Source organism: Anguilla rostrata, chromosome 7 (assembly GCF_018555375.3).
Source record: "Anguilla rostrata isolate EN2019 chromosome 7, ASM1855537v3, whole genome shotgun sequence".
Taxonomy (NCBI): domain Eukaryota; kingdom Metazoa; phylum Chordata; class Actinopteri; order Anguilliformes; family Anguillidae; genus Anguilla; species Anguilla rostrata.
The window spans coordinates 20,492,169-20,519,795 of NC_057939.1; the positions used below are offsets into that span (position 1 = coordinate 20,492,169).

General features: G+C 45.6%; 2 protein-coding genes across 5 annotated transcripts in view; one reads left to right on the forward strand and one right to left on the reverse strand.

The window, feature by feature from the left end:
• LOC135259335 (wolframin-like) lies at positions 1 to 17,496 on the forward strand. Of its 2 annotated transcripts, XM_064343579.1 has the most exons (9): positions 1 to 543; positions 1,788 to 2,327; positions 7,393 to 7,472; positions 9,247 to 9,391; positions 9,951 to 10,124; positions 10,774 to 10,854; positions 12,091 to 12,242; positions 13,507 to 13,740; positions 13,874 to 17,496. In XM_064343579.1, exons 2-9 carry the CDS (start codon positions 1,793 to 1,795, stop codon positions 15,686 to 15,688), a joined length of 3,216 nt encoding a protein of 1,071 aa, XP_064199649.1. In that variant the 5' UTR covers positions 1 to 543; positions 1,788 to 1,792; the 3' UTR covers positions 15,689 to 17,496. The 2 variants fall into 2 exon arrangements, with proteins under 2 accessions (XP_064199649.1, XP_064199650.1); XM_064343580.1 differs by lacking the exon at positions 13,507 to 13,740.
• A 1,971-nt stretch (positions 17,497 to 19,467) lies between these two features.
• The window catches only part of LOC135259338 (serine/threonine-protein phosphatase 2A 55 kDa regulatory subunit B gamma isoform), a 99,498-nt gene continuing 91,338 nt past the window's right edge, over positions 19,468 to 27,627 (reverse strand). For all 3 annotated transcript variants that reach the window (XM_064343589.1, XM_064343588.1, XM_064343590.1), the window contains one exon: positions 19,468 to 22,692. In XM_064343589.1, the coding sequence (XP_064199659.1) occupies positions 22,401 to 22,692 (292 nt within the window). In that variant the 3' untranslated portion in view covers positions 19,468 to 22,400. The remainder of the gene's footprint in view (positions 22,693 to 27,627) is intronic.

A 27,627-nucleotide genomic window follows, 5' to 3' on the forward strand; every position in this document is an offset into this window, starting at 1 on the left:
TAATGTACATACTCTGGTGTTTTTTGCAAAGGCGTTTTGAAATAATGTACTTCGCTTGGAAATGGAAAAAGTATTATTTCAGTCAAAGAGTGTAGGATATGTTATATGAATCCAAACTCGTTGTACAGGCTAGTCAGCTAAACGTGTACTTTGCACCCTTCTACTTCATAACTCAGTGCTTCTGCTAAAGCGAATATCCGGACATCTTCTGTGGATGTCTGGTGCAAGGCTCAGGAAACAATTGTAGTTTCCTGCAGCTAAAGCCAATCATAAACGCGGATGACGATTAAGTCACAGACAGTGTCCAATGAGAATCTATGAAACTTCCAGTGGGCAGATCCATTCCCATTCACAGCTGTGGACGATCGTGGACAGCAGCTTGTCGAGTCCCATCATTCAGGTTAGGTCACTGCAACGGGGTCTTGAGCTGGCAGAAGTGAAATGGAATGAATGGGGGAATACTTAGGCCAGCTCAGCTTGTAAACAACAGAATCACAGCGTCACTGTATGTTTAAACGGCACCTACTACCCCTGAACTATTCAGTAAGTATTGCATATTTTCTGATGGAAAACATGCGTGTGACAGAGATGGCGTCAGTTTATAACTAGCTAGCTATCTCATCTAAGTATTGTACATAGCTGTTGTCAGCTAAATATAGGTAAATTGGTTAACCAATACGCTATTTGGCGGGATTGTTAATGTTATTTTTAATTTCTCAGCAGAGCCGGTTGGCTATGTATTATACATTGAGTGTGAATGTGGAAATTAGTCAGAGTTTATACACTTAAACTATACAAATTATGGATACATTTCATTAGGTACGCATCCTCGAATTTGCGTACCTAATTTCATATAAATGCGTGAGAAGGGTAACGCTGACAAGAGTTTCCTGAGTTGTCTTGTACTCACTGCTTTGCTCTTGCTTCTGCATACCAGGTCCATGTTGTACTGCTTGTCACTGTTGTTTTTTGTTGGAGGTAGAGTACTTGGAATGGTGCTGTGGGTTGTCATTGGATGAAAATATTGGATAGCTCCTGCGCGTACATAAAACAAGATAAATTGATGAAACGCGGAAAGGGCTAAAATGACCATGCCAGTTGGTATAGTGCCAGCTGCTTCGCAGTGACAATACAGGCACAGTTTACGTCCTGCCCCCCCCCAAACTGCGCTCTTGTTGCAGCTGACGTTTAATCTCATCGTACACCCCCCGCAGTACTTGAGTTGCACAGTACTGAATACTGATTGTTCTTTTTACTGCGTATTCTTTTTTGCAGCGGTTGGGGAACTCAGTAGTTAAATTTGTTCCTTTTCCTAAGTCCTTTTTTTAGCACACGCTACCTGTAACGCCGAGCTGTTTTTTTTTTCGAGTTTCATTCTTAGTGGGTTAGTTGCTTGAGTAAATTGTAGCATACTTTTGGAAATAAATAAGTACATCGAAGCTATCAATTCTTTAATGGAACAATTTCCCTTTTAAGGAAGCAGACATAACATTAAGTGAATAACTAAAGATTTTAGAATTTCTTTATTTTTTTATAAGAAGACGGTCAGGATATTTCAAAAAGTAATGGCTTATGGTGTTATGTAATGCTCAGTTTATAGCAGAGTGACTGTGTAGAAGCCTTGTATGAAGTGAACCAGATGGCTATGTACAATTTATGTACCATGTGATCAACAAATTATATCCTTGTAGGGGAGGAGTGAGGAGGTGTGGTGACTGGGAGTTTGTTGTTATTTTACAATATCAGTGTATAATTTTAAAGTGTTTTCCAACTGTTTATGTTTTAAGGAAAGATGGAAGTTGACCCTCCACCCCCAGGGACACCACCAACCTCTCCAACCCCCTTAATCCCCCCTGCGTCATCTAGTCCTTGCACTCCTGCAGTCTCCTCACCTTCAACAGCCTCTCCATCCCCAACGGCGGCCAAATCCTCTCCTCCCCCTGCCGTCCCTACTCTACCAGCCGCCGCTGCTCGCTCCAACCCTCCTGTTTCTCCATCCTCCCCATGCCTGCCCACTCCCCCAGCCACGGCTACTGGCTCCACCCCTCCAGTCACTCCGCCCTCCCCAAGCCTCCCCACCCCCTCGGCCGCCGCTGCTTGCGCCAGCTCTCCCGCATCTCCGCCCTCTCCGCCTGCCTCCACCCCCCGCCTGGTGCCCCCCCAGAGCCCGCCCGCCAGGCCCGCCCCTCAGCATGGCCGCTCTCAACTGAACGCGGCCAGCGGCTTTGCGCGGCTCGCCCAGACCCTCGTGGTGGAGGAGAGGCGGATCTCGGCGGACATGGATTCACCTGGAGGGTCCCCGCGACGTGCACAGCAGCCTGAAGCCGGTGAGCGCAGCCCAATATGTCAGTATAAGTAATATTAGCATCCATTTAAAACAGCCCAGGTACTAGTGCAGACCGCAGTGTTCGATGTGATGTCATCCACCTTAGGTTGTCTGTAATACAGTGGAAAAGCGTTACACTAGCACTGTGTACTGGGTCAGGCAGCTTTATGCTCCTAGTTCGTTCTTCCTCTACAATGGAAAAGGAGAATGTCTGGGTCCATCTCCTGTGAAAGTGTTCTGTGCAGCATGTAGGAGTGCCAGGGCTTCTCCTCACTGTTGCGGAATCACGGTGGATCCTTCAGTGATCTTCGTGTAGAAGCAAACTCAGATTCCTGTGATCTCACAGCCTGATGTTGAGAAGCAGGCAGTGCTGTTGAGAGGTTTCACTTCTGTTCTCCCATTTCCTAAAGCTCTCTCACTTCTTCTTCCATGTCTTTTTTAACTCTCTGTTTCTATTTCTGTAATTATTATTGTCCTACTTATTCCTTCCACATCATGTGACCTAACTAGATTGCTTTCCATTCGTGTTTTTCAATGAATTGAGGCAGAGGCAAATCATCATTTGCTTACATGCGCATGGGAAAGTTAAACACTCACCAAGACACACCTCTCTCACGGCCTGTTTTTATTTCCATACAGGCTGGGTGTCAGGGTCACCTGTGCCCTCTTGTGGTTTTTAAACCATTTTTAGTCAAAACTTTTGGTTTTCTCATAATTTGGAATACACAGTTGTATCCATAATCTCCTCACTTGACTAGAATTTCAGAGCACAGACAAATCACACCATCTCCTCTTGCTGCTAGACACCTTTTCCTTGTCCTCTAATGCACTACATTAGAAGTCTGTTTTTTTATGTCAATCTTAATACTATTTTAGGTCAGGCGCACTTGGTAAAGCTGAAATTCAGGAATGGGATGTACATTGTCAGCAGAAAACAGGCCTTAGTCACAGACTGATATCTCAGTCCTACATCTGCAAAGAAAACAGGCCTTAGTCACAGACTGATATCTCACTCCTACATCTGCAAATCTGCTGTACACATAAAAGTTACGTATTCAAGATAAATAAAGGAAGTTTGTTTTGTCAGAAAACAGCAGGCTTCTGATCAGCTGAAAAGCTGAAGTTGGCATCGAATTTACTATCTTTGATAGCCCCGTGGTGGGTCAAGGAGTTGGTCCCCCTCCAGTGAATCAAACCGCGTTGAATAAACAGTTTATCAAAGAGCTCCCTCCGATGGCTGTGCTATGCGGCTGCAGCTGCCAGGAATCGTCAGCGGAATGCTGGGATGGAACCGGATACGGCTCGGGGCTAATGGCGCTTCCTCCCGAGCGAGAGGAACGCCAAAGCCGGCGTGTCTGCTCGCCGGATCCACGCGATCTTCACGGCCTGAGAGATTAGCTGTCGGGCTGCAGGTTTGAGTTCTGGCTCCAGGACCACCACCTTGGCTCCCTCGAGCAGGGGGACTTAACCGGAATCGCTTCAGTAGCAGCCGAGCCGTGCGGCCGGGTTGCGTTTACGGTACGGCGCTAGCCGTGCTGGACCGGGCTTGTGTCTGCTGCTAAGCTGATAAACATTGTGCTGTAAAGGCGTGCGATGGGGTCGTATTTCACAGATGCGTCTTCCCTGCCGTCACTGACCTTCAGCTTTTCTCCCCCCGCCATGTCGCTTCACGGGGGAGAGACATAATTTCTGCGGCTTAACGGCCGCCACGGACCGGCTCTGTGTGCCCTGGAGTGGGGGTGCTTTGGGTGCTTTGTGAGCTCGTTATTGGCCTGTGGAGAAGGACGCTTTTTTGACACGGGCGACCCGTAATGGCGGCTTTCTACTGCAGTCCCGCACTCCTGCCCCTTCACAGTACGAGTATCATTAATGCTGTGCGAGGATTCGAATGGGATTTGACCTCCGGTTGTGACACAGCAGTCAGTGGAAAAAATGACAATGACACCACGCCCCCTTTTCCTCCTCAGCTGCAACTGGATGCCATGGAAGGGGAGAGGGATAATGGGATATGATTTAACACACTGATGCAATCGTGGTGAGGTCATATTTACACACTGCTACAGTGGCAGGGTTAGGGTTGAATAGTGGCCCCTTCTTTTCTTGGCATGTGATGGTCTTTAATATGGATTTCATTATCATGGGTGTGAGACCCTTATTCAGTAGGTCTGGAGTGTGTCATGTCCTGAAATAAAAAAATGAATTTAGAGCTTTTTTTTTTCTTTCATATTGTTTTTGGGCAGTGATTCAGCTGCCCCTTTAAATTGTCCAGGGTGCAGTGAATACTGTTCCTGAACTGTTTTATCCAGTGAGTTGTCATTGGGACTCAAACAAGCTTCACTGGGTCAGTAACTGCATCTCTCCTTTGAATACAGCAAATGGACAGGAAGTGGTCAGCCTGTGCTGACTCAACAGCTGCTTTTACTTCTGGAAATATATTGACCTCCTATCTATGCCTTTAAATGAAAAAAGCCAAAACATATCTGTCGTATGTGATGTGACAGTCCTTGTGCCCTGCAGCACAATCCATATGAAGGCCTTGTTGGTTGTGTGGTATAATTTATTTTTAAGGGCATAAACCATCTCAGAATCGTGCCCGTTTGATGTTGGGGTGATTAAAGGAGATTATTATTTACTATAGACCAGGGTTACACCAACCCTGTTCCTGGAGATCTACCATCCTGTAGGTTTTCATTTCAACCATAATTTGGCACACCTGATTCTACTAATTAGCAGCTCCATGAGATCTCTAGCTGTTGAATGAAGTGTGCTTTGTTAGGGCTGGAGTGAAAGCTTACAGGACGGTAGATCTCCAGGAACAGGGCTGGACAGCCTTGCCATGGACAGTAATCTATTTTTAGACAGACGGACAGATAGGCTGGCCGAGACCGACAGCACCACATGGTCTGATGATGTGACTCTTCCGTGAGCTGGCTGATTGATGGACCACTGAGCTCGCAGGCCAGCTGTTCCACGGATTAACCAACTGCAGCAACATCCTGCATTCATTCAAACAGGAAGGCCTCTGTTTGCTGTTGCCCGGAACAGCGCCTCCTAGAGGATAAGTTAATCTGAAATGCTCTTGTGTTCCTGCTGGGCTCTGCAGCCTAACCCATCTCTGAAACAGACACATGGCTTATTCATGCCACACCCGCCTCCCTTTTAACGGTTGATCCACATAACCGCTTTCTTCAGATTGCCCCACTGAATTGTGGGATAGCTCAGCACCACATGTCATCCCAGGCTTGGTCACATAAGCTTGACAAATTCAGCTCAATGGAACAAAGGATAAAGGCTGTATTTCTGCGCTTTATGCTAAAGTCTTAACTGTACTGAAGCTGAAGGTTGATTCACAGCTTTACCATGAACTATGTCATGAACCTGTCTTTGGATTCTGGTTGAACATATATCCAGACTGGATATATTAAAGTACTAAATAAATAACAGGAGGTCTTCCGGAATTTCTCATACATCTCAGGTGACGTGAATGTGGGGACGTGCAGGGATTACACGTGTATACATGTCTAGGGGGAGGCAGTCAGAATGAATTTGTTTCACCTTGAAAAGGAAATCAATAGTGGCCATCCTTCACCATCTGTAAGGATTATTTCTGTTTGAGCAGCAGGAATATTGCTTTTCGTTTTCTGACAGGGAAATATCGAACCCTGCTATTAAAATAATGATTTTTTTTTTGGGTGATGTTTGCCTTCAGTCTCTCCCCTGTCGGGTGAGTGCACACATTATTGGATCTCCCAAACCTGTTTGATGGAGAGAGATTATCCTCACGCTGTGTCGGTATTGGTTATTAACCTCCATCACGCTGAGAGAGAAGGAGCCGGATCGATCTGCAGGGGCTCGGTATTGTCTGCAAGGCTGTCTGTGTTTGCGGGAATTACCCAGCGTGAATCAGATCTTTGTGATACCCTTTCACTTAATGTTTATCTGTGTGGCACTCATCTCTTGGCCAGCACGACCTACATGACTTTGATTTTCACTGTAGGCTGTATGTTTATACAGCTGAATGGTTAACCAAGGTTTAGTAATTTGATCTAGAAATAGGTTCTGTACCTATCTAGCTTATCTTTCACTCAGAGAACAAGGTTACTTGGCTAACACACATAGTGGGAAATGTTCTCATATGGTCATACAGTACCTGTGTAAAGCAGATCAGAGAGGTTACTGTGCACAGAAGCATTCAGGAGAGCATTATGGGAGATGGAACTCTGTTGCATTCCCATCTTTTGACTCAGTGCTGTTCAATCTTCAGTAGCCCCCATCTGGGGAGGATTTAGCAGCAGGTCTGTGAGGCTGTTGTAGCTCTGTTGCTGTGGTTGTGTGAGCATGCCATGGTTTCATAATGCATGAGTCGCGCAGAGCGGTAGGTTAATCATTGTTGGTGTGCTGTCCGTGTGATTCCTCCGCTTGAGTAGAAGCTCCGTCATCATTCTGCTCATTTCTAAGGAAACCTTCACTGACCTGCGCTCAGCAGGATGCCCAGTCACCAGCCTCCTTTTCTCCTCTGTCCCTCCTTTCCCCTCTCTCTTTTCTTTGCCCACTCTATCTTTTCTCTGTCTGTATCCATTTTACTTGTGTATTGATTGATCTTTGGATGGTAGTGTGGAAAAGTAGCAGGTGGCAGCGTGTTCTTTGGAGGGGAACGCGTGCTGCTCTGTGCTGTCCTGTACTGGAGGAGAACTAGGCCACGATGCATGCGTCTGTGAGAAAAAAAGCATTGTTGAATGAGTCATTGCTTTTATAAACCACTTCCAAATGCTCAAAGTACTTTACAGTGATGAGGACTCACCCATCACCAATGTGTAGCACCCATCTGGGTGATGCACGGCAGCCATTTTGTGCTCGTTAGAACGCTCACCACACATTAGCTAAGGTGGATAGGGAGAGATCTATTTTTAGCCAATTAAATCAGGGGTTGATTAGGTGGCAGGTTGAGAGATTAATGGTGACTTTCTGAGTCATGGCTACATGTGACATACCTGTGATGTACCTGTGAAGTAGACATATGTGAATGATCAGTACCTGTAACACCTGGTCTCTTTCTGTGTGTGCAGAAACCAAGCCGGAGGAGGAGCTGACGTTCGAGGAGCTGGAGGAGAAGGCAAAGTCCGGAGATGCTAAAGCCCAAACAGACGTAAGGCCTTCCCACGCTGACCCGGTTGCTAAGGGTCAATTGCTGTCTGAAAATACAGGGACAATTGGAAATCTCCAGTTTAAACATGACTGTGTGTTTACAGTATATTTAACAGTTTAAGTGTTTTTACCATTGAAAGTGTTTTGGTTGTTGTAGATTTACATCACTACTGTCTCTACTGTGACAGTTAGCTTCAATGTCCAGCTGACCCAGATAGATGTGGTTCCACATTGGTGTTTTGGCTGTGTCTGGTGCTTTAAATCTGAGAGGGAGAAGGATGTTTGCTCTGAGCGGAGAGGCTCTGGCTGTTGTGGTCTCTGATGGACACAAGATATTTGTGTCTCCACCCCGACAGAAAGGTTATCCCGTTTCAGTGGAATGCTGACTCATCAGGTTCCTCTTAGAAAACAACCTCCCACCGCAGCCCCCCTCTTGAAAAAATGCCCTGGCTGCCCGTGTGACGCTTCGGCTGTGCGAAATGCCTGAACGCCAGTCACGGGGTGCCTGGCCGAATTCCGCAGTCGATGTCGCGGTGGACAGACATATTTGAGGACGCGTGTCAGCGTTGTTTTCGAGGCGACAGATGTGGATTGATCCATGTCGCAGGTCTATTTTTACCTTTCTGCAAGATAAAACCACCTTGTTCTCAAAACTTCACCCCTTTCCGCAGAAGGGCAGATTCCTGTAGGACGCTTGATCAGGAGTGACCCCCCTCCCCCCAACAACTGCTCAGCTCTCTCCTCATATCTGACAGGGGGGTGGGGGGAGAAGAGGGGGCTGGTTTTGGCCACCTTGTATCTGTGCATGTGAGGCTTTGAGTTAAAGTGTCAGAGAGTTCTTTTGTTGCCAAATAATGTTGAGACGTACTGTAGAACTACAGGCTAAGAAGAGAAACGGTCACTGGGTCCACATTTCACAGTGATTATCGATGTTACCATTATACCCGACGTATTAAGGAATTGTGGGAAGGATCTCGCGGAGGTATGGTCCCTTGTACTGAGCCTGTCAGGTATGATCATGCATGGTGGTTAGGCCTGTAGTAAAGACATGGCCTCTAAATTTTCAGTGAATATGACGCACTAGCTCATTCAGTTTACTGCTGCCTGTGTGCGGAATGTTCCATCTCCTCTGTTTCATTGAGTCTCTTGGATTACAAAAATATGGATCAATTGAAACATATCGCATTTGACTGATTTTATTCCAATCTGGGTTGTGGCGGAACTCACTAGGTCTGAGGAATGGCAGTCATACAGTAAGTCTCCTTTTAGACTGCTATTAACTCAGACAGTGCTTGGGCATTCACCCTGTCTTTGACTACTACAGTATAACCGCTCAGGGAGCAGATACTATAAAGATACTTAAAGAATACTATGCTTCTGTATTGCATAAATATCAGCTGAGCTAAGGCTCTTATTGTGGGTGTATTACAAGGAACATATTTTACTTATTGCTCATATCTGCGTGCGGTTAGTCACTCAGGTGATTCACGTTGAGGACTGTCTTCCAGGGAAAGGAATAGCCCTCATTCGCCTATGATTCAATGTTCCATACACTCCTCATTAAAGTCAATGATGTCAGTGAGAATTATGATTTAAAAAAAATGAATAGGGAACCATCTGGTTACCAGCTCAGTTCCTGGACCTCTACCCTATCTTAAATATCCTGTCCAGGGTTGGCTCTTCTTTAATGGTAACGTTCTCTCTGTTTTTAGCTCTACCCTGGGTGGATGAGTTGATGTGAGACCAGGTTCTTCATTGTGTTTGGTCTTTTGCAGATTGGGAGATACTACCTGAAGCTGGCTGAGCAGGAGGATGAAGAACTGAACAACTGCAACGCTGTCAGCTGGCTGGTTCAGGCGGCCAAAAATGGCCGCAAGGATGCCGTCAGGCTCCTGCAGCGGTGCCTGGCGGAGAGGAAAGGTGGGTGTGGTGTTTTGAGCATGGTCACTTGGGAAGTGAAGTTTTGTTTGCTGGTATTCTGTAGTTTTTTTTCTGTTGGTTCATATAAAATCTGTGAAATCCTGTAAGATCCAGGAGCAAATATGAGCACTATCACTTTAAATCATCAGTCATTGTAGAGTAACTGCAGTATTGTTACAGTGTTGATGGAAATGAGAGGATAGCTCACAAATTGATTCCAAGATCTCATTGGCTGCACAATCTCTTGTATTCTTCATTCACTTTGATTCCCCAGGCTGTCATTGAAAATGGTCATCAAGTTTCCTGTAGATCTACCAGGTTAAATCAAAGAGCACACAGTGCCCTTTTCCTTTTGGAACAAACTATATGACTCAGAGTCTCTCAGGGGAGGGAGAAGTGCGACAGGAACTTAAAACTGACCCACTTGGTGCTGTGTTTTGTTTAATTTAATAGCTGTAATATCGTTGCGTATTGTCCCACACTCGGCCGAATTTGCCTGTCAAATGTGTGGTGTGGAGGGTGGAAGTGCTCCACGGAACAATGGCCGTGTCTCTCGCAGGCATCACCGCCGAAAACGTGGAGGAGGTGAAGAAGCTCTCCATGGAGACCAAGTTCGAGCGCGCGGTGAGGAAGGCCGCCCTGCTCATGTACTGGAAGCTGAACCCGGAGAAGAAGAAGAAGGTGGCCGTGTCCGAGATGCTGGAGAACGTGGGGCAGGTCGACGCCGACATGGGTACGGATGTCCGCACGTTGTTACGCGCCATGTGCGGCGCTCGTCTTTCGGTCATGGGAAGGCGTAGTCCAAAGGGAGGGTACAGAAGTATCGGTTCACCTCATTAAGAGGTCTGTATGGTTCAAACTGAAAGTGAAACCTGGCAATGGTATGGTAAACGCAATGTGTTCCTGCTGGGAAGCTCCTTTAAAGTACTTCTTTCCTATTCCTGGAATTGTTTATATTTATATGTAAATATTAAAGGTTATTTGAAGACTGATATCCCAAAAAAATGTAATTGATTGATTGGACTGATACTGTGAAGTGTCATTAGTCTCATTATGACTGCCTATGAAAGAATCCAGCAATGAGTAATGGCCATAACTATCAGTATGAATGAAACGTGATCGTTTTAAGGGAAGTGTGAAGTCCCCACACTGTTTGTACATTCATGATGTTCACTGTTGGGGTGGGGTGGGGGGCCAGGGGGCCGGCCCAAGAGGTTATGTTAAGTGACAGTGTTTCTGTTGAATGGGCAGGCCATGTTAAGGAAGGCAGACAGGCAGGAATGAATATCTGAGGCAGAAGGGTTATGTAAACAGGCTTTGGATTGGATGTTTACTCAAATGGGAGCAGACGGATTGGACATGTGCTTTGCGTCTCCTCACAGATGCCCCAGGCAAGCCAGGGCCCGTCTCCAGCTCGCTGCAGAAACAGAGGAGAGTTCTGGAGACGCTGGTCACCTCTGAGTGTAAGAATCAGACTGTGTGTTTAAAGGTCCACTGTGTGTGTTTATAGATGCTGTCTGTCGTCACCAAGCCTAAGAATGAGAATGTGTATGTCAAGATCCACTATAAATAGCTTTCATTTTAGGGTAATGACTATTTAGGTCTGATTTAATTTAAAAGTCAAGATTTTAGTTCCACTTTGTGGGTTGGTATACAAACAAGAAACAACCTCATATTTGCAATAAAAAGTGTAATTAGCGGTGTAAGGATACATGGGATGTAACATACATCCACATCAATGTATCGGTTCAAAGGCCAATGATCCGATCCACTCAATATGCAAAAATCAATCCATATCATTATGAATCATAGCAAAATACTTATTACTTGTCCATAACCCTGTGGCAGTTCGCTCTCTATTAACGTTGCCAGCAACATAGTTTACATTTCCGACTCAACCTCATCACTCGCGCTAGTGCCGATTTCCTTCTGTTGAACGTGATGTCAATACGTTTTTTTCTCACTCATTGTGGTTCCATTTGTACATTATAACAGTATTGTGTTAGGTGGAATCCTGTATATTGACCTTTTCTTAGTATATTCTTACTATAGTATTGGGTAATATCATAGCAAAATTTATGATATTGCCAAATATTGAACCTTGGTCACAAGAATCAGAATTGTGGTGAAGCCTGAGGTTTTCACCTCTCTGAGTAATTTAGTCTGCATGTGAGGTGCTAACTCGTAAAATAACCATACAAGTGTATATTTATGAATACCTCCTACCTTTTCCTGAAGACTGTCATAGTCATGATTCCTGTTGTATCACAGAGTCTGGTTTCACCTCTTAGCTGGGTCAGATTCTTTAAACAATTTTACCTTCACTGAAAGTCATCCATAAATAGTCAGCATTATAAAGAGAGATTAATAGCATTAATGCTCTGTCATCTCACTGGCTTTTGCATTCCAGACTCGAATTCAACACATGAAGCTTATTGCCTTAAGTTACAAGCCTTGACATTCATGGCCTTTAGTTTAATACTTGTGTGATTAGATACCTATGATGTTTTGTGACCTTTCACATACAGTAGTCAATAGCTCTGTTAATACCCTGCGGTGACCCTTTGAATGCATATGAATGTCTGACATTCTGTGTGAACATTCTATGCATGCAGATGAATGTGGAGAGTACTCAGAGTCAAAAAATGTCATTTTTTTCTCAGTCTAACTCTCCTCCCCTCTGTTTCCATCTGCTCCAGCCAGCAAATTTGTGGGTTTGGATGATTTCGTGGAAATCACCAAAAAGTACGCACAGGGCATCGCCCCGTCCTCAGAACTGGACCAGGGCGACGACGATGACGACGACTCCATGGCGGGAAAGCACCCGGATGACCTGCCCCTGCACCAGAAGGTACGAGAGCCGAAGCCGACGCCATGGCGCCAGAAAAAATGCAAGCGGTTTGGCACGGTCACTGTGCGGCACCCCCCCCCCCCTCCCCCCTTTACTGCCTGGGTGGATCTGTTGTCCCCGCCCTGCCCGTGACCCGTGTACTCGCTACACACCACGACCCTCCCTACTGTGCCGTCTCCCTGCACTCCGTGTCTTGAATCACCCAATCGGAAGGGCTTGCCTGCCACCCTAACCTCGCTGTTCCAGTGATAATGGTTCAGCTGTCCGCACTCACACCGTTCTCCCCTTCAGCACGCAACCTTCTGTGAGAACGATTGGAATGGGTGTGTGGTCTACTTCACCCACGGTTGTCTTGACCTGTTCGGCCTTGTGGGTGTAGACAGTGCCTCGTGGTGAAAACAAAGGGGCGTGGCCTATTTCCCACCACACTGTATTGCTGCAAGTTATCTGCATTGTTTAAGTCTTGACGGACCTCTTGGTTTGCATCCTGGGTAGTGGAGTTCTCTGAATCATGTCATTTGTGCCCGTGGACTGGCGTGAATGGATTGTTCGGTCTTTTGAACACCTTTTGGCATGACGCGTACTCGGTTGGGATAGCAGAATTTTGTCCGGCATGAGTTTGCTCGCTCATAGGCTTGTTTGCTTGACTCTGGAGATTGTAGCCATGGCGGCAAATGTAATTCTTTCTTTAATGTGGTTTATTTTCTTTTTTAGTCTCTTTATGTGTCCTTTTTCACTGTTGGAAATTTTAGGCCTGTGTGTTTTTCTAAGCAAGTAATGAAAGAAACACATTGATGATGTGAGTTAAGTTGAAGTGGTCCAATGGAGGGATATTAGGGTATCCTAGCCCCTGTCAGTCGTAGTTTTCATTGTGACAGCAATTACAGTCTATGCAGACACAGAGCTTCTGACCCTGAACAACTCAGGTTTTCCTTCAGGTTTGTCGATGGACATTGAGCGAGTATCCTTCTATCCATAGTATTATATTTGTTTCCCTCCATTTTTTAACAGACTACTTCTTCACTGGTTCTTACTAAGTCCCCCTCTGCAGTTTTACTGTAGTCAAAAAATCAAGGTATATATATTCATTTTCCATTACTGTGCATTATGGGAAAAGCTGTCAGTTAAGCAAATGTTGCCATGGTCACTGAGCTGCCTCACACTTATCAGGAATCCGCATGCAGCGCAGTCGTCCCATAGGTCAGTGTAGCAGGGAGTGTGGGCGGGCTCCTCAGGTGAAGTCTAAAGCAGGTGGCTTTTGAAGGAGGCCCCTATTGATGATAAGTGGAGCGAGAATGGAGGTCCAGTTGCCATGGCCCGCGTTCCGCCGGTTCCCGCCGAGGGGGCCCTGGGAGTCAAAAAGCCCAGCCCGCCGACGGAGTCAATCTGCCGGAAAATGCTGATGTCCAGATGGGGTGTAGGGAGGAGCAAGAGGTTGGACATTAATGACAACAGCACAATGCTGAGAAGAACTTTGGATTTTAAAACCCACTTTCTGGTAAAACCCTTCCCCTGAATGAAGTAACACACACAAAAATTAACATTCCTTTAAAATTGGATTAAATAATCCAGACTGTTTTTTATGGTTAATTGATGCCTGCTTTTTTGCTCCCTCGCCTCTCGTTCTGCAGATTCTGAAGTACCCGATTCATGCCATCATGGAGATTAAGGAGCACCTGATCGACTGGGCATCACGCGCTGGCCTGCAGTGGCTGAGCACCATCATCCCCACCCACCACGTCAACGCCCTCATCTTCTTCTTCATCATCAGCAACCTCACCATCGACTTCTTCGCTTTCATCATTCCCCTGGTCATCTTCTACCTCTCTTTTATTTCTATGGTGATCTGCACCCTGCGGGTCTTCCAAAACAGCAAGGCCTGGGAGAACTTCCGGGCTCTGACCACACTGCTGACCCGCTTCGAGCCCGGCCTGGACATGGAGCAGGCCGAGACCAACTTCGGCTGGAACCACCTGGAGCCCTACCTGTACTTCATCGCTTCCGTCTTCTTCGTCATCTTCTCTTTCCCCGTGGCGGACAAGACCTGGATCCCCTGCTCGGAGCTGGCCACCGTCGCCATCTTCTTCACCATCACCAGCTACATGAGCCTCAGCTCGTCGGCGCAGACCTACACCCGGCAGGCCATGGTCATTGAGGTGGCCTCCTCCATCTGTGCCATGACCAGCTTCCTGCCCGAGCGCATGGGCCTGGCCCGCTTCCTGGGCCGGACGTTCCTCACTGTGCCCATCAGCGAGTTTGTGGTCCTGAAGCTCAGCATCCCGTGCCTCCTCTACATGTACCTCTTCTACCTGTTCTTTCGGATAGCCCATATGCGCAACTTTAGGGGCACCTATTGCTTCCTGGTGCCCTACCTGGTGTGCTTCATGTGGTGCGAGTTCTCGGTGGTCCTGCTGCAGAACTCCACGGGCATCGGGCTGATCCGCACCTGCATTGGCTACTTCCTGTTCCTGTTCGCTCTGCCCGTGCTCACCCTGGCCCTGGCCGCCGTGCTGGTCATCCAAGTCATCAAGTGGTTCCTGGCCCTGGAGCTGACCAAGATGATCGTGACGCTGGTGGTGTGCGCCATCCCGGTCATCCTGAGGCTGTGGACGCGCTTCAGCCTCTCCCTGCTGGACGTGCTCAAGTCCCTGTCCAAGAGCAGCGTGGTCAAGCTCATCCTGGTCTGGATCTCGGCCATCATCCTCTTCTGCTGGATGTACGTGTACCGCTCGGAGGGCATGAAAGTGTACAACTCCACGCTGACCTGGCAGCAGTACAGCTTCACCTGCGGCCCACGGGCCTGGAAGGAGTCCAACATGGCCAAGACCCAGATCCTGTGCAGCCACCTGGAGGGCCACCGCGTCACCTGGACGGGCCGCTTCAAGTACGTGCGGGTGACGGAGATCGAGAACGGGGCGCAGTCCGTCATCAATCTGCTGCCCGCCTTGGTGGGCGACTGGATGCGCTGCCTGTACGGCGAGGCTTACCCGGCCTGCGACCCCCAGAACGCCACCCTCCACGAGGACGAGCTGTGCCGCCTCAAGTTCCTGGCCAAGCACGAGTGCCACATCAAGCGCTTCGACCGCTACAAGTTCGAGGTGACGATGGGAATGCCCCTGGACAGGAAGGGCCGGAACGGCACGCTGGAGGACGACGACGCCACCAAGGACATCGTCCTCAAGGCCAGCAACGAGTTCAAGAAGGTCCTGCTGAACCTGGGGGCGGGCAGCACGGTGGAGTTCAGCACGGTGCTGGAGGGCCGCCTGGGCAGCAAATGGCCGGTGTTCGAGCTCAAGGCCATCCACTGCCTCAACTGCGTCTCCAAGCTGGTGCCCGTGGGCAAGCAGTACAAGATCGAGCCCGACTGGAGGGGCACGGCTCAGCAAGCCTTTAAGTTCGCCTTCGACTTCTTCTTCAACCCCGTCTTATCTGCCAGGATAGAGTAGCGTCACTGCGGGGGAAGAGGTGTGCTACCGTGTTACGATGCTGCGCTGTTTGAATGTACTGAGGTGTATGGCACGTAACCTTTAACCTTCAGAGTTCACCACGGTAACTATGTAATGCCTTATATATATTTTGTGCGTGTGTCTCATGTAACAGAGATGCACATTATTTTCACTACAGTAGACAATGTACAGTAAGTATATGTAAATATATTTACCCAATGGACAGTAAATATAAATATACCTCTACAGTGAACCAACATGCGCAGCCATTGGGAATTATGCTAACGTTAATTTATTACACAACTGGCTTATTGTTCATCTGAGAAAACCAGCACAGGTGTTCTCGCATTCGCGGAAGGAAGAAACTTCCAGAAGACACAGTTGATAGATGCCTCCTGTAATCCTGAGCTCCGGCGTCCGGTGGACCTATGGAAAAACAGCATGGCAGCCGGCATGGCTTACGCATTCATGAAGCGTTCTCCACACGCAGGGACAACTGCTGCGCTCTGTCACGGTGCACCTGTGGGCTCGCCTGTCACCCAGGGAAGACGAATGTGAGGGGGGCCACAGTGGAGGAATCACCACATGTGCAGTAAAGCAGCGGGCTGGGTCACGCTCCTCACAAAGGGGTCCATTGTGTGTTTGGCCTCAACGCATTTCAGATTAGTGAGAAGGTGTCACATTCTCCGATTAGTTATAATCTGCAAAATACACGTATGCTATACTAGATGTACTTCATCATGAATGAAATTCCTCCCACTAAATTATTTTGAACACAGGAAATATTCATATACCTTCATGTATTCACATACATACACACACGCATGCAAATAATTAAAAAACGTCCTCTGTTGTGTACTCGTACTTACCAATGAGCACATAGCCATTCATGGATTTGTAGTCTAACATTGACAGAAATATAGAGCCTTAATTCAGAGCCATAAAATCAGAGCAATAGTCAGTTTACCATTATTTAATGCTTTTTTAAAACCTGTGTTTAAAAAAAAAATCAGTACATGGATGCTCTAAGGGAATACAGTAGATGTATATCCCTTTTAGAGAACTGTGGTATTGTTCCTCATTCTTACTTTTCATGAATCATTCATTTGTTGCGTGTCTTTTACTGTGTGAGTAGAGAAGCTTTTTGTGTGAATGGAGTTCTATGAGCATGAGGTCTGAATCATTTGAAAGCCAACTGTCAAGCACAGTGGGGTGAGCTTGTATGTTCAGAGCTGGAATCTGTTCGAAGCCAGATTTTTAGCCAAGGATTTGCTTCCACCTACAAGCGGTGTTTCTCAGTTCATGGTTGGAGATCCACTGGTGGGTTTAAAGAGGTGCTTACTATCAGCATGTGGCAACTGGCAAGGTGCCTGTACTAAAACTGATTATGCACCTTCCACAGAAGCTTACACTAATGAAACTAAGCAGCTGTAATTGGTGCAAATGCTGATAAAATCTTGGTATTAGATTACATTTTATAGTGGTGGTTAGAGCCATTGTGTTCACTCATTAAGTTGGTTGTTTTATTGTGTTGGAATGTTTGGAAACCTCTGCCTTAAATTATATTTTGTTGTAATTTTCTAGTTCTGGCTTCACCTGTGGCTTTCCCTCAGAAAATATATTTTTTGCTGTTGAGCAGCTGTATAGGAGTTCCCTAATTTCAATAAGAAAGTTGAGTATGAGGGGGGAGGAAGGCCTGTTTAACGTTAATTGATAATGTAGTCAAAATGGAATCCTGAAAATGTAAATGTTTCCTGGAAATACTGCTGTAATCCCACCACTGTGATGAATAAAGTGTTATCAGCCAACGGGCTGCTAGCCTTTGTGTTCTTTTGGGCACAGAGCGGTGTCTGTCTCTGTCCCTGGGCTGTCTCACTTCCTCAGCACCGTCTTTATTGGGCTTCGCAGGGAAGATTGATCATGTCACAGCTGCAACACAGTGTTAGCTCAGGGGTGTCAAAATCAGCTTGTGTGTGTGTGCATGCGTGTGCGTGCGTGTGTGTGTGTGTATGTGTGTGTGTGTGTGTGCCTGCGTGTGTGTGTGTGTGTGTGTGTGTGTGTGTGTGTGTGTTCGTTCGTAATGTTGCTGTTCCAACCAATTAACCTAGATTAATTGGTCCACATAAATTATTGTACACAGTCGCACTGAAGCATGCACAGTACTGTCATATTTCAGTGCAAGCAGTGCATAAGTGTATTGTGTGCAATAAGCTCTCTGCTACTGTTTTTTTCACAAAATGAGATTTATTCAAAACTTCATTGGCCATAGATCTAGAACACAAGAAAGGTCTTTTCAGTCAATCCTGAAGCTGGGCCCATAAATTCAGGTTCTAACCACCAGATGGCTCTCTTCACACACTGATTATTCAAATGACGTGTACTGTCACTGAAACCATTGGCAAAAGATTAAATTGCTCACAGTGTCTTATCCAGGATTTAAAAAAAAATAAAAAAACCATTAGATGTGTGTTTTAAAACCAGATCTCTCTGCATTGCATTGGCCACAGCTGGGTAGATGCTTGGTGTGTATATATTGGAGCTGATAGCACAATCTGGAATGTGGGTCAATGATAATGCAGAGCATCTACACAGGACAGAGGCAGAGAGACTGTGGAGCAGCAGATGGTAGTGGAGTTACACTAAAGCACACACTGTCCACCTATTGAGAGATATCAGCATTATTAACAAGTCTGATGCAGTCTGTGTTACATGAACAGCCCTTACCATCACTGGCCAAAGAAACCAAGAGTAGAAACAATGTCTTATATCTTGTGACTACGGTAAAGGGAAAAAGTAATACGCACGTGCACACACACACACACACACACACACACTCACACAACCTGTAGGCAATACCCAAAACTAAAAAAGAAAAAAAAAACATTTTCAATCCCTGGAACATTTTAAATCTATGGATTTCCTGTCGGCTGTTCTCACTTAACCACACAGAGTCTTTTATCAAAAGAAAAACACAAGAAAGTTGGATGAAATGGATGAAAACTTTGTGAGGATACCAATATGTGTCCCATCACACAAAGCATCTCTTAAGGAGAACAGCTGACACTTGGGAGGTGTTCCCCGTGACGGAACGTTCAATGACATCTCTAGCAAATAGCAATACATCTTAAATTAAATGCACTATCGGTGTGCATTCTGGAACTAAAACATTAACACATTTTAAGCAGAAAGAAAAGAACAGAAAGAACGAAGACTAGGATATGGCAGGTCTGCCATATGCAATGACGCCTGGGTGCCTTGTCTGACAGATGGAACCATCGCTTGCTTTCCTTCGTCTCTCCTCTGTGTTCGATTGCTGAGCGCGGCCCGTCACCATGGCAACGGCGCATCTTGAAAAAAAAAAAAACGAATTTCTTGTCCCCGTGCCCTCCTTGCTCGTCATCTGTCCGTGAAGAAAGCGAGCGCCTATAAGGTTCTGACTGATCAGCGCGTGGACTCCGTGCGCTACAGCTGATTATGTCAAATATACAAGCGTGTTCCTGCCATACAGCTTTATTTCATTTCAGTCAGTCAAGAGAACTGAGAGAATGCACCAACATTATGTGGTTAGCTAAGCTACTGTACATTAGGCTACATGATAACCCTAAGGACAATACGAGTTGCATTTCATCTCACGTGCTGGATTGTTCGTTTTCAATTCTTTAGATAATTTAACATTTTAAATTAAGCTTATTATCAGATCAACATTTTATTATAGTATTCCATTCTTCCTCTCTTCACTGTGAATTCTCTGCAAATGAAAAGTCTCCACAGTCAAACTGTAGGATGCAATTTTGTTGAAACCTTTATTCGAAAACTCATATTAACATATTTATAGTCGTTTATTTGACAGTTTAGTCCAAAAATAAAGGAAATAAGGAAATAAACAGAAAACAAGTGAGTCGATGTACAGTCAGGAAGAGGAATCACAATGTTAAAGGGCTGGTACCACAAACATTTTTTTTTTCATGGCCTAGCACAAAGTATATAAATAAATACATTTTAAAAAGGAATCTAAAGGTTGGGGAAACAAATCGGAGAAACCTAGGAGAGGATGTGTAACTTCCTCTATGACATCCAACAAAATTTCCCCCCCCACCATTTCATATCAATTTCTCAAGGATGGAGCCACAAAGAGTGCAATTGAACATTCAGTAAGGACGTAAATTGATCTGAGGAGTTGAAGTAGTATATTTGTAAAATACCCACAGGCCAGGGAGATCTGTATCAAGCATCCCCTGCTGTTAGGAAAAACTGTGTAGATTTTTTTCCTTGTTGAGTGAAAGAGTGACATGATTAGATAAATGTCTCTCAACACCACCAATATCAACTTTATCAGTGATTGTACTTCCTTATGTTCAACTGAACGACACTCCATATTTATTTTTGAAATTCATGTCTTTTGTTGTTAGAAGAGGAAAGAAGTTGGAATATTGCAGAGACTTAAGAAATATATACATGATTCCATTCAGCCTTTTACATTTTTTTGATTATAGTATTAATAAACATTCCCCATTCCCTTGGTTTTGTTTCTCATTAAAACATTTTAGGCATTATAAATGTACATCGTAACACTGAACAATGGTAAACATGCTTTTGTGCTTCAATACACAAAAAGTAATAATAGTCATTTATGGTAACTAGTGCTGTGTAGAGACAGAACTCTGCAAGCCATTTTACAGCGAACAGCCTGTTTTTATGATTCAAAAAAGGCAGCCAGAAGTCTAAAAACAGTATTTACTATCATGCAGCATCAATTTGCTTCTTTTTTTTTGTTGTCGATTCTTTAATCTTGTAGCAAAACAGCACATGGGAAGGCTGAGGTCCATGCACTCATCTTCAACTTCAAATCTGAATATCGGCTATGGATCTCGACTGGTCGTACAAAGCTTTTGTGAAGGCTGCATTTAGAGAGTGCATTACTGTACTGTTTATCGGTCATTCTTTTTGCTGTAAAAATACAGTCTCTTGCAGTGGGAACCAAAATGGAAAACCTCAAAAAAACTTACCTGCCCATATATTATTAATATCATCATAGTCATCATCATCATCATCATTATCATCACCATCATTATCATCATCATCATTTAACACCATCATGAATTTACAAAACAAAAAGATGGAAGAAGTGAGAGACGTACATTCAGACTTTTACCATACCTTATTCACTATAGCCATCAGTAACAAGCAACACACTAAAAAGGGGGAACTTGCATCTTTTCCATTAATGATGCTAGCCCGCTTTCTCATCAGAATACCAAAGCCACTTAATGTCACAAAAAATATTCAAATGGAAAAAAATCTTTGTGGTTAGTCTATCGAGGAACCCCTTAAAAGAGGGTCTTACTTTTGTCAGCTCAGAGGATATTTTAAACCCATGTCAGATTATGGACAGGGGGTAAAAAGAATATAAAGTTAGTCGATGATAAAAAAGAAGAAGAAAAAGACTGCTGCTTAATTCAGCTAGCTCCAGCCTGGGGACTTACTCATTTCAGGGAAAAATAGACAAAGGAAACACAAGAGAGAGCCTGTACTATCCCAGGCTTGAAAAATCACATCAGCTATCAGAAAGCTTGATAACAAAATTGATTGATTTTAGCACACTGCTGTAGATCATCAAAAGTCCGTCTGTTTTTAAACCCAAATGAAGCTCCCAACCCATAACCAACTGATTGGTTCAACGAAACACAAACATGCAATCACTCTGTGCACTTTCAGTCATATAACATATAAACTGTACATGATTTCTTGCCGGGATAAATAAATTTAACAGGAGGAGATTTGTAAAAGCCCTTTTCGAAACCATGTGTATTCTATCAATCAATTAATATCAATCTGTTGCTGCTCATTTTATACTGAAGAGTGCTGGAGGGTGTGTGTTTGTGCAGTTAGATGTTATAGAGGTATCAAAACATGTTCACTGTAACATTGCTACACAGTGACAATTCTGTGCACAGATCTCTGCAGAGTGGAGACATGCTAACTGCAGACAAAACAACTAAACAAAAAACATTCAAATTTTGCCTTCAGGTTGGCCCTCTGTTTGGGGTTGACCTCTTTGGAGTAAATACAGTACAGCAATTGAAGAAATCATGTAAGAGAACGGCGCCCTGACTAGCTTTCAGTGCGTTTATACTGTACGAGCTGCTCAGTACAATCAGGAAAATATTCACTCAACAGAAGTGGTAAAACACATCAAGGTGGGGCATCTAAGCAGGCTTCACACTCTTCAAGAAAAAAAAACAGTGATTTAAATGACTAACTTTGTGAGCTGTTGTTTTCCAACTTAATCCAACGGGCAAAAAAGAAAGAGAGGAGAAATGCAGTAAGGAGAAGGAAAAGGAGAAGAAGAAGAAGAAGAAGAAGAAGAAGCACGAACACCGAGAACGTAAAGGAGCACAGTCGAGTCCCGTCGCGTGCTTCAGTCCCTCGTCCAATCCATGTGTGAGACGTCGGCACTCGGCGCCGTCTCCACGGCGACTTCCGGAAGCCCACAACTACCACCAACAGCAAACAAACACGAGTGACCAAGCACAATCCACAATTCCAACACAAAGAAAACGCTCTCTCGCTCAGCCCCGGACAGGTCCTCTCCAGGTGGGGGGTGGGGGCGGGACAGCAGAGGAGAGCAGTAAAGGTGAGCAGGGCTTTAGGACTGGAGGGGGGGTGGGGGGGGTTTGGGTCCGGCCTGGCGCCGCCCTGCAGGAGCTCTGCGTTAGTGCATCTCTGAGTTAACCTTGTCCTGGAATATGTACAGATTGTTTGTGGCGGCGATGGCGATGATGTTCTCGGCTGGGTGCCAGGCCGTGTGCAGGATCTTCTTGGTGTAGTCCAGGCTGTCCACGGCGATGTCGTCCTTGCGCCGCTTCCCGCCGACGCAGACCCGCCGGGGCTTGAGCACGGCGCGCGGCTTGCTGCTCTCCCGCGACGCCTCCAGCGTCACGTCCCGCTTGGTGTTCCGGTCGAACATTCGGAAGAAGTTGTTATAGGCCCCAGTCATGATCACGCTGCAGAGAGAGAGAGAGAGAGAGAGAGAGAGAGAGAGAGAGAGAGAGAGAGAGAGAGAGAGAGAGAGACAGAGATAGAGACAGAGAGACAGACACAGAGAGAGAGAGAGCAAGAGGGAGAGAGAGAGAGAGAGAGCAAGAGAGAGAGAGAGAGAGAGAGATAGAGAGAGAGAGACAAGAGTTTAATTCACAACAGGACACACAGCACTGAGGGACATGGTGGAGGGACAAGATCAGTGGAATATCAATTGAAGCCTGGAGCCTTATTTTTTTTGTTAGGCTATCTTGGGAATTAGGCTGGAAATTCAATTGATTTAAAGCATAAGAACGATCAAACATGATCACATGACTCTTCACCAATCAGAGGAAGCCCCTCCACCCCCAAAAGCAGCGGGGTACCCACTGAGACCACCTTCCTAGGTTGTGCAAAGTAATTATTTTTAATAAGTCTTCACAGGACTGTCCTGTAATGGTCACATTCTGTATTTATCAGTGACTTGGGCCCCTGGGCACACAGCAGGCTTACTCAGCTAGGGATTGTGTGTTTGAATGTTGATAACCAGACTGATTAAACCTAATTAATGACCGTTCTTCTTTCTCACTGATGCAGCTGAATTGATTCCACGGTTTCTTCTGTGTACAGTAATCCATAGGTCCTCGTGTATTTCTAGAACTGGCCCTTTAATTTATTGGTCTTATTGATTTTCATCTTGTGTTTGAAAATGGAAACAGAAAAGCGTTTGTGTGTGACTGCGTGGGCAACTTAAGCTTACAGTCAGCATGGACTCTCATAACCGGTATCTCCTGAAGTCATTCTCACTTCAGTCAGTAGCCTTGTTGGGCCATTATAGTGCAAGCAGACACACCAGGCAACCAATCGGGTGCCTCCCGCTGTTTGTTAGCATTCCATCCCCTCCCCCTCTCAGTTTGGCAAGTTGAGTGTTTGACCAGGATTAGCAGAACTAGGCAGCGTGAGGGTGGGGGCGGGGGGTAGGGGGGTTTGTTGGACTGTGAGGGATTACACCTGTCAGAGGCATGTCCACAGATCATGGGCTTGTCATAAATCTGCCCCGGGAGATCAGGCCCCGCCTCCCACGCTCCGCCTGGGATCCGTGGCAGAGACGCAGGCGGCTAATGAATCCCCCAAGCTTGTCTGGGACCTCCCAGAATGCATTATTCATCCAGCACTTCCTGCACTGCGCATTCTCGCCTGCATTGGAACTGGGGCACACGAAGGGCCACTGTCTTACATTAATCGCTGCATCACGGGCCTCTTCTATTGGGGGAATAGGGGGCTAAATCGATGGGAGGCCAACAAAGGATAAAGAAAAGGGCACTCCTGTCCATCCTGCTGTACCAGAGCTCATTTAAACACCAAGTCAAAAATAGACCGTGGGTTTATGTGTTGACTGTGTTTGCACCCATATGGGAGTGAATCTTTTGCTGTTTGGGTGCATGCACGCACGTGTGTCAGCTTGTGTGTGTGTTTCTGTGTGTGCGTGTGTGTCTGTGTATAAGTGTGTGTGCGTTCAGTGCTCAGCAGCAAGAAGGAATGATAAGAAAGCAGGCACACAATGTTTTGTCCTGTCAGAAAATTCGTTGAATTAGCACAGTAAGATATTTTGACACTTGACAGCCTGCATGTATTGTTGAAAAAGGTGCTTTCTGAAGCCACAGTGACACTTTACATCAATAATAATAATAATAATAATAATAATAACTTTTTTAAAGTAGTATGTTTTTTTCTGAAAAATTTGACAATGCTCTTGTTTCAGAAGATCAATGACTATTTATTTGATTAAAATCAGCCAAACAGTGAGCAGATAGTAGATTTGCTCCGCCCTGTCCATCAGTATTAATCAAACTGCATGTCTGTTCTCTGGTGTGTCTGCACTGAGCCAGTACACCGATGATAATGTTTTTTTATTTACATAGCATCATTGTCAAAGCCCAGACCGGTTTATCCAGAGAATGATCAATTGTGATCTGAGAATTATTTAATACCTATTGATTTATGATTATTGCAAGATATCCTGTCTGAATTCTGTATCTGCTGGATTAATGACATTGCAATCGTTCTCAACCTTGCATTTGTATTAGCGAGCTCCCTTTGGATTGCATATGGGTTTCATTATCAATGAACTACGGATGTCCATAATTCTGTGGCATCTAAGGCAATAATAATCAAGCTAGATCATGTGCCTATCCAATGCCCTTTAATGGAAGGTACAGTATGCACAAGATATAAGCGGTGAACAACCAATCAGAATTCAGCCAGTACAGTGCCTGGTTTTTTATCTTAAAACTGTCCCCTGGTAGACCTGCTCGCTGTGTGAAGGGCGGGAGGGGGCCGCGTGGGACCAGAGTGGGGAGTCAGGATGACGGTAGACTCACACATTAGGGCCAGTTACGGTACAGTGCCAGCATGGTGGATTAACTGGCACCATTACAGATCGCTGGCTCCCAGGGGCACCACATCAGCCTTCCTCTTCCTTTCCACCCCCAAACCCCCCCCCCCCCCGCCCCACCCCAGTCTTTTAATCGCCCCTGATCCCCCAACCTAATCAGACTCATCTCTGCTGTCCCAGGCTCTCAGAATACCCTGCTTTACGCTTCACCCCGGTGTCCTGGCAAAACTCCCACTCTGGCCGTCCCAATCTGGCCACCCGACCACCCCCACAGTTTAACTGGCTGAATAAATCCCTCCCTCGCCACCTCAGCTGACGTGTGGGGTGAGGTCTGGAACAAAATGGCTGCCTTGTGTCTGCCCAGTGTGTGCTATGGCGGTGGTTGAGGTGGGTCACCCCTTCATTTTAAAGCCCTTTTAAATCATCTGAAAGACCCCGTATAAATGGGAATCCTTACGCTGCCTTACAGAGTGATGCACTGCAGTAAAACTGCATCCAACCGCATTTGCCTTTTTGGATCAGGGTACAGTGCTGTAATGTTCTCGCAGATCCACTGCAGATGAGTCCATCCACACAATCTGCTCTATTGCCTCCAGGCAATGAATGTTACTGAGTGTGTGAATGTGTGTGTGTGTGCGCGTGTGTGTGTCTGTGTGTGTGTGTGTGTATGTGCACATGAGTGCCTGACTGTGAACAATTGTGTGTGCTTGTACAGTATGCACTCTGTTTGCCTGTTTGTGTAGATGTGCATGAATTAGAGATGACAGTGATAGAAAGTGAGGGAGAGAATGTGCTGTGTGACAATGAAAAAGTTGCTTGCTCAGCACAAATAAAGAATGAAAAGGAAAGCTGAAATGCTTTTCTGTCCTGTCAGGAAAATCGCTCTGACACACACAAACCCATTTCTTTACTGTCTTTGGTTCCTAAAGAAGGTTGTTTTCCTGTCTGATCAACAAACTGGGCAAACCTACGGTACTATGCACCATGCTGCATACTCCTATATTTACATTTTTCTTAATCCTGAAATGAACTGTGCAAGAACAACTGCAAAAATAAAATATAATAATAGTTTTGGTCCATTCAGTGTGGGATGAAACAAATCCACTGCCTCAGTAACCATGGTCTCCCACCCACATACCACACACACAGCATTATGTGTGGAAAATTGCATGTGCTGATGGAGTACAGCACAGTTAGTTTGGCAGTAGTTGTGCAGTCTGTCGCAAGTGATGTCACCACCTGAGACTTGTTAAAGCAGTGTCGACGGATAATAGCATGACCTCACATGCATCTGCATTTATACCTCAGCTCTCCAAGGTAATGCAAAACTGCTTTTATGTTCATAGCCTCCTTCTTGTGTATGGTCGGAGATAGCTATATTGCCGTGAGACCTGGCTTATATGGTCGATATTGATAACGAAGAAACATATCCGAATATACAACTGTGTTGGAATATTTTAATTCTGCTCGCCATGGTTGTGGACATCAAGTACGCACACCCTTCATCTAAAAAGAAGCGGTACAAGTGTTTGTTGGTTCCTCAGCTGGGGGCATGTGCCTTCAGATGGACAGTCAAATGTGTGTTTTGGAATGTGGCTCAGTCCCCCTTGCTGGATTTCCTCTATAACAATGATGAGTGTATATGGTGAGAATTGCTTGCTTTTCTTCCAGTGGTACAGTAAATGCCATTCACCTTTTACCAAATTACTCAATCCAGCAAAGGAAGAAAAAACCTAAAGGGGGCGCTGCCTCTTTGATTCCAAGCCCTGAGGAGAAAGGGCCGCCCTCCTCCCCTCTCCCTCAGATGCTGGCCAATCAGCGCTCAGTAAACAAGAGTGTGCATATTTTAGCATAATCACAAGCACAGGGAAATGACATAAGGATTAAGGAAATACCATGGGACACCAGAGGGGTTTAATTAGGTCAGTTTAAATTGAAAAGACTGAATTGAAACCCAGTCTTGCAGGGTGAAATCCAGACAGGGGAATTAAGGATGGCCCAGAGCATTCCTGCATAGGGGCACCACTGCACCATCGACACTATGATCCTAATCACCCTCCCTTAACATCGCCAGCACACATTCATCGCAATGCGTATTTAGGACCCGCTCTACCGTGGCGTTGAAAATTCCGAGACGCTAACAAAACGGTTAGCGATTCTGTATCATCAGGTGGCTCTGGGTGTGGTTGTCCCTCCAGGACATCATTCGAAAAATGTTCCTATAATTCAAATGAAGAAAAATACACATACGGTGTATCGACAAAATTTAGATTAGATTTTTTTTTGTCTGTAATCCTAAATTCTCTACGCTTCATGCTTCGCTTGTTCACAGGGCTGAACCATTTTGTAACAGAGACTGGAGACTGAGACTGAGAATTTAATATAAAAACCAATTGTTGTTCCCAGACTATAGCCCCTCATCCATGACTGGCAGCATCTGAGGCCAAGAGGGGAGGATGTGAGACTAGCGCAGGGAGGAGTCTGTGTGCGCGTCGTACAAACAGGGTCCTCTTACATCTCCCTGCAC

What these genes read in the sequence shown, in the direction of transcription:
- LOC135259335 (XM_064343579.1), top strand. Translation starts at nt 1,793, where the DNA reads ATGGAAGTTGACCCTCCACCCCCAGGGACACCACCAACCTCTCCAACC. An exon ending in GTGCCTGGCGGAGAGGAAAG is followed by an intron (nt 9,392 to 9,950) that starts GTGGGTGTGGTG and finishes TGTCTCTCGCAG; the next exon opens with GCATCACCGCCGAAAACGTG. An exon ending in GCAGGTCGACGCCGACATGG is followed by an intron (nt 10,125 to 10,773) that starts GTACGGATGTCC and finishes GTCTCCTCACAG; the next exon opens with ATGCCCCAGGCAAGCCAGGG.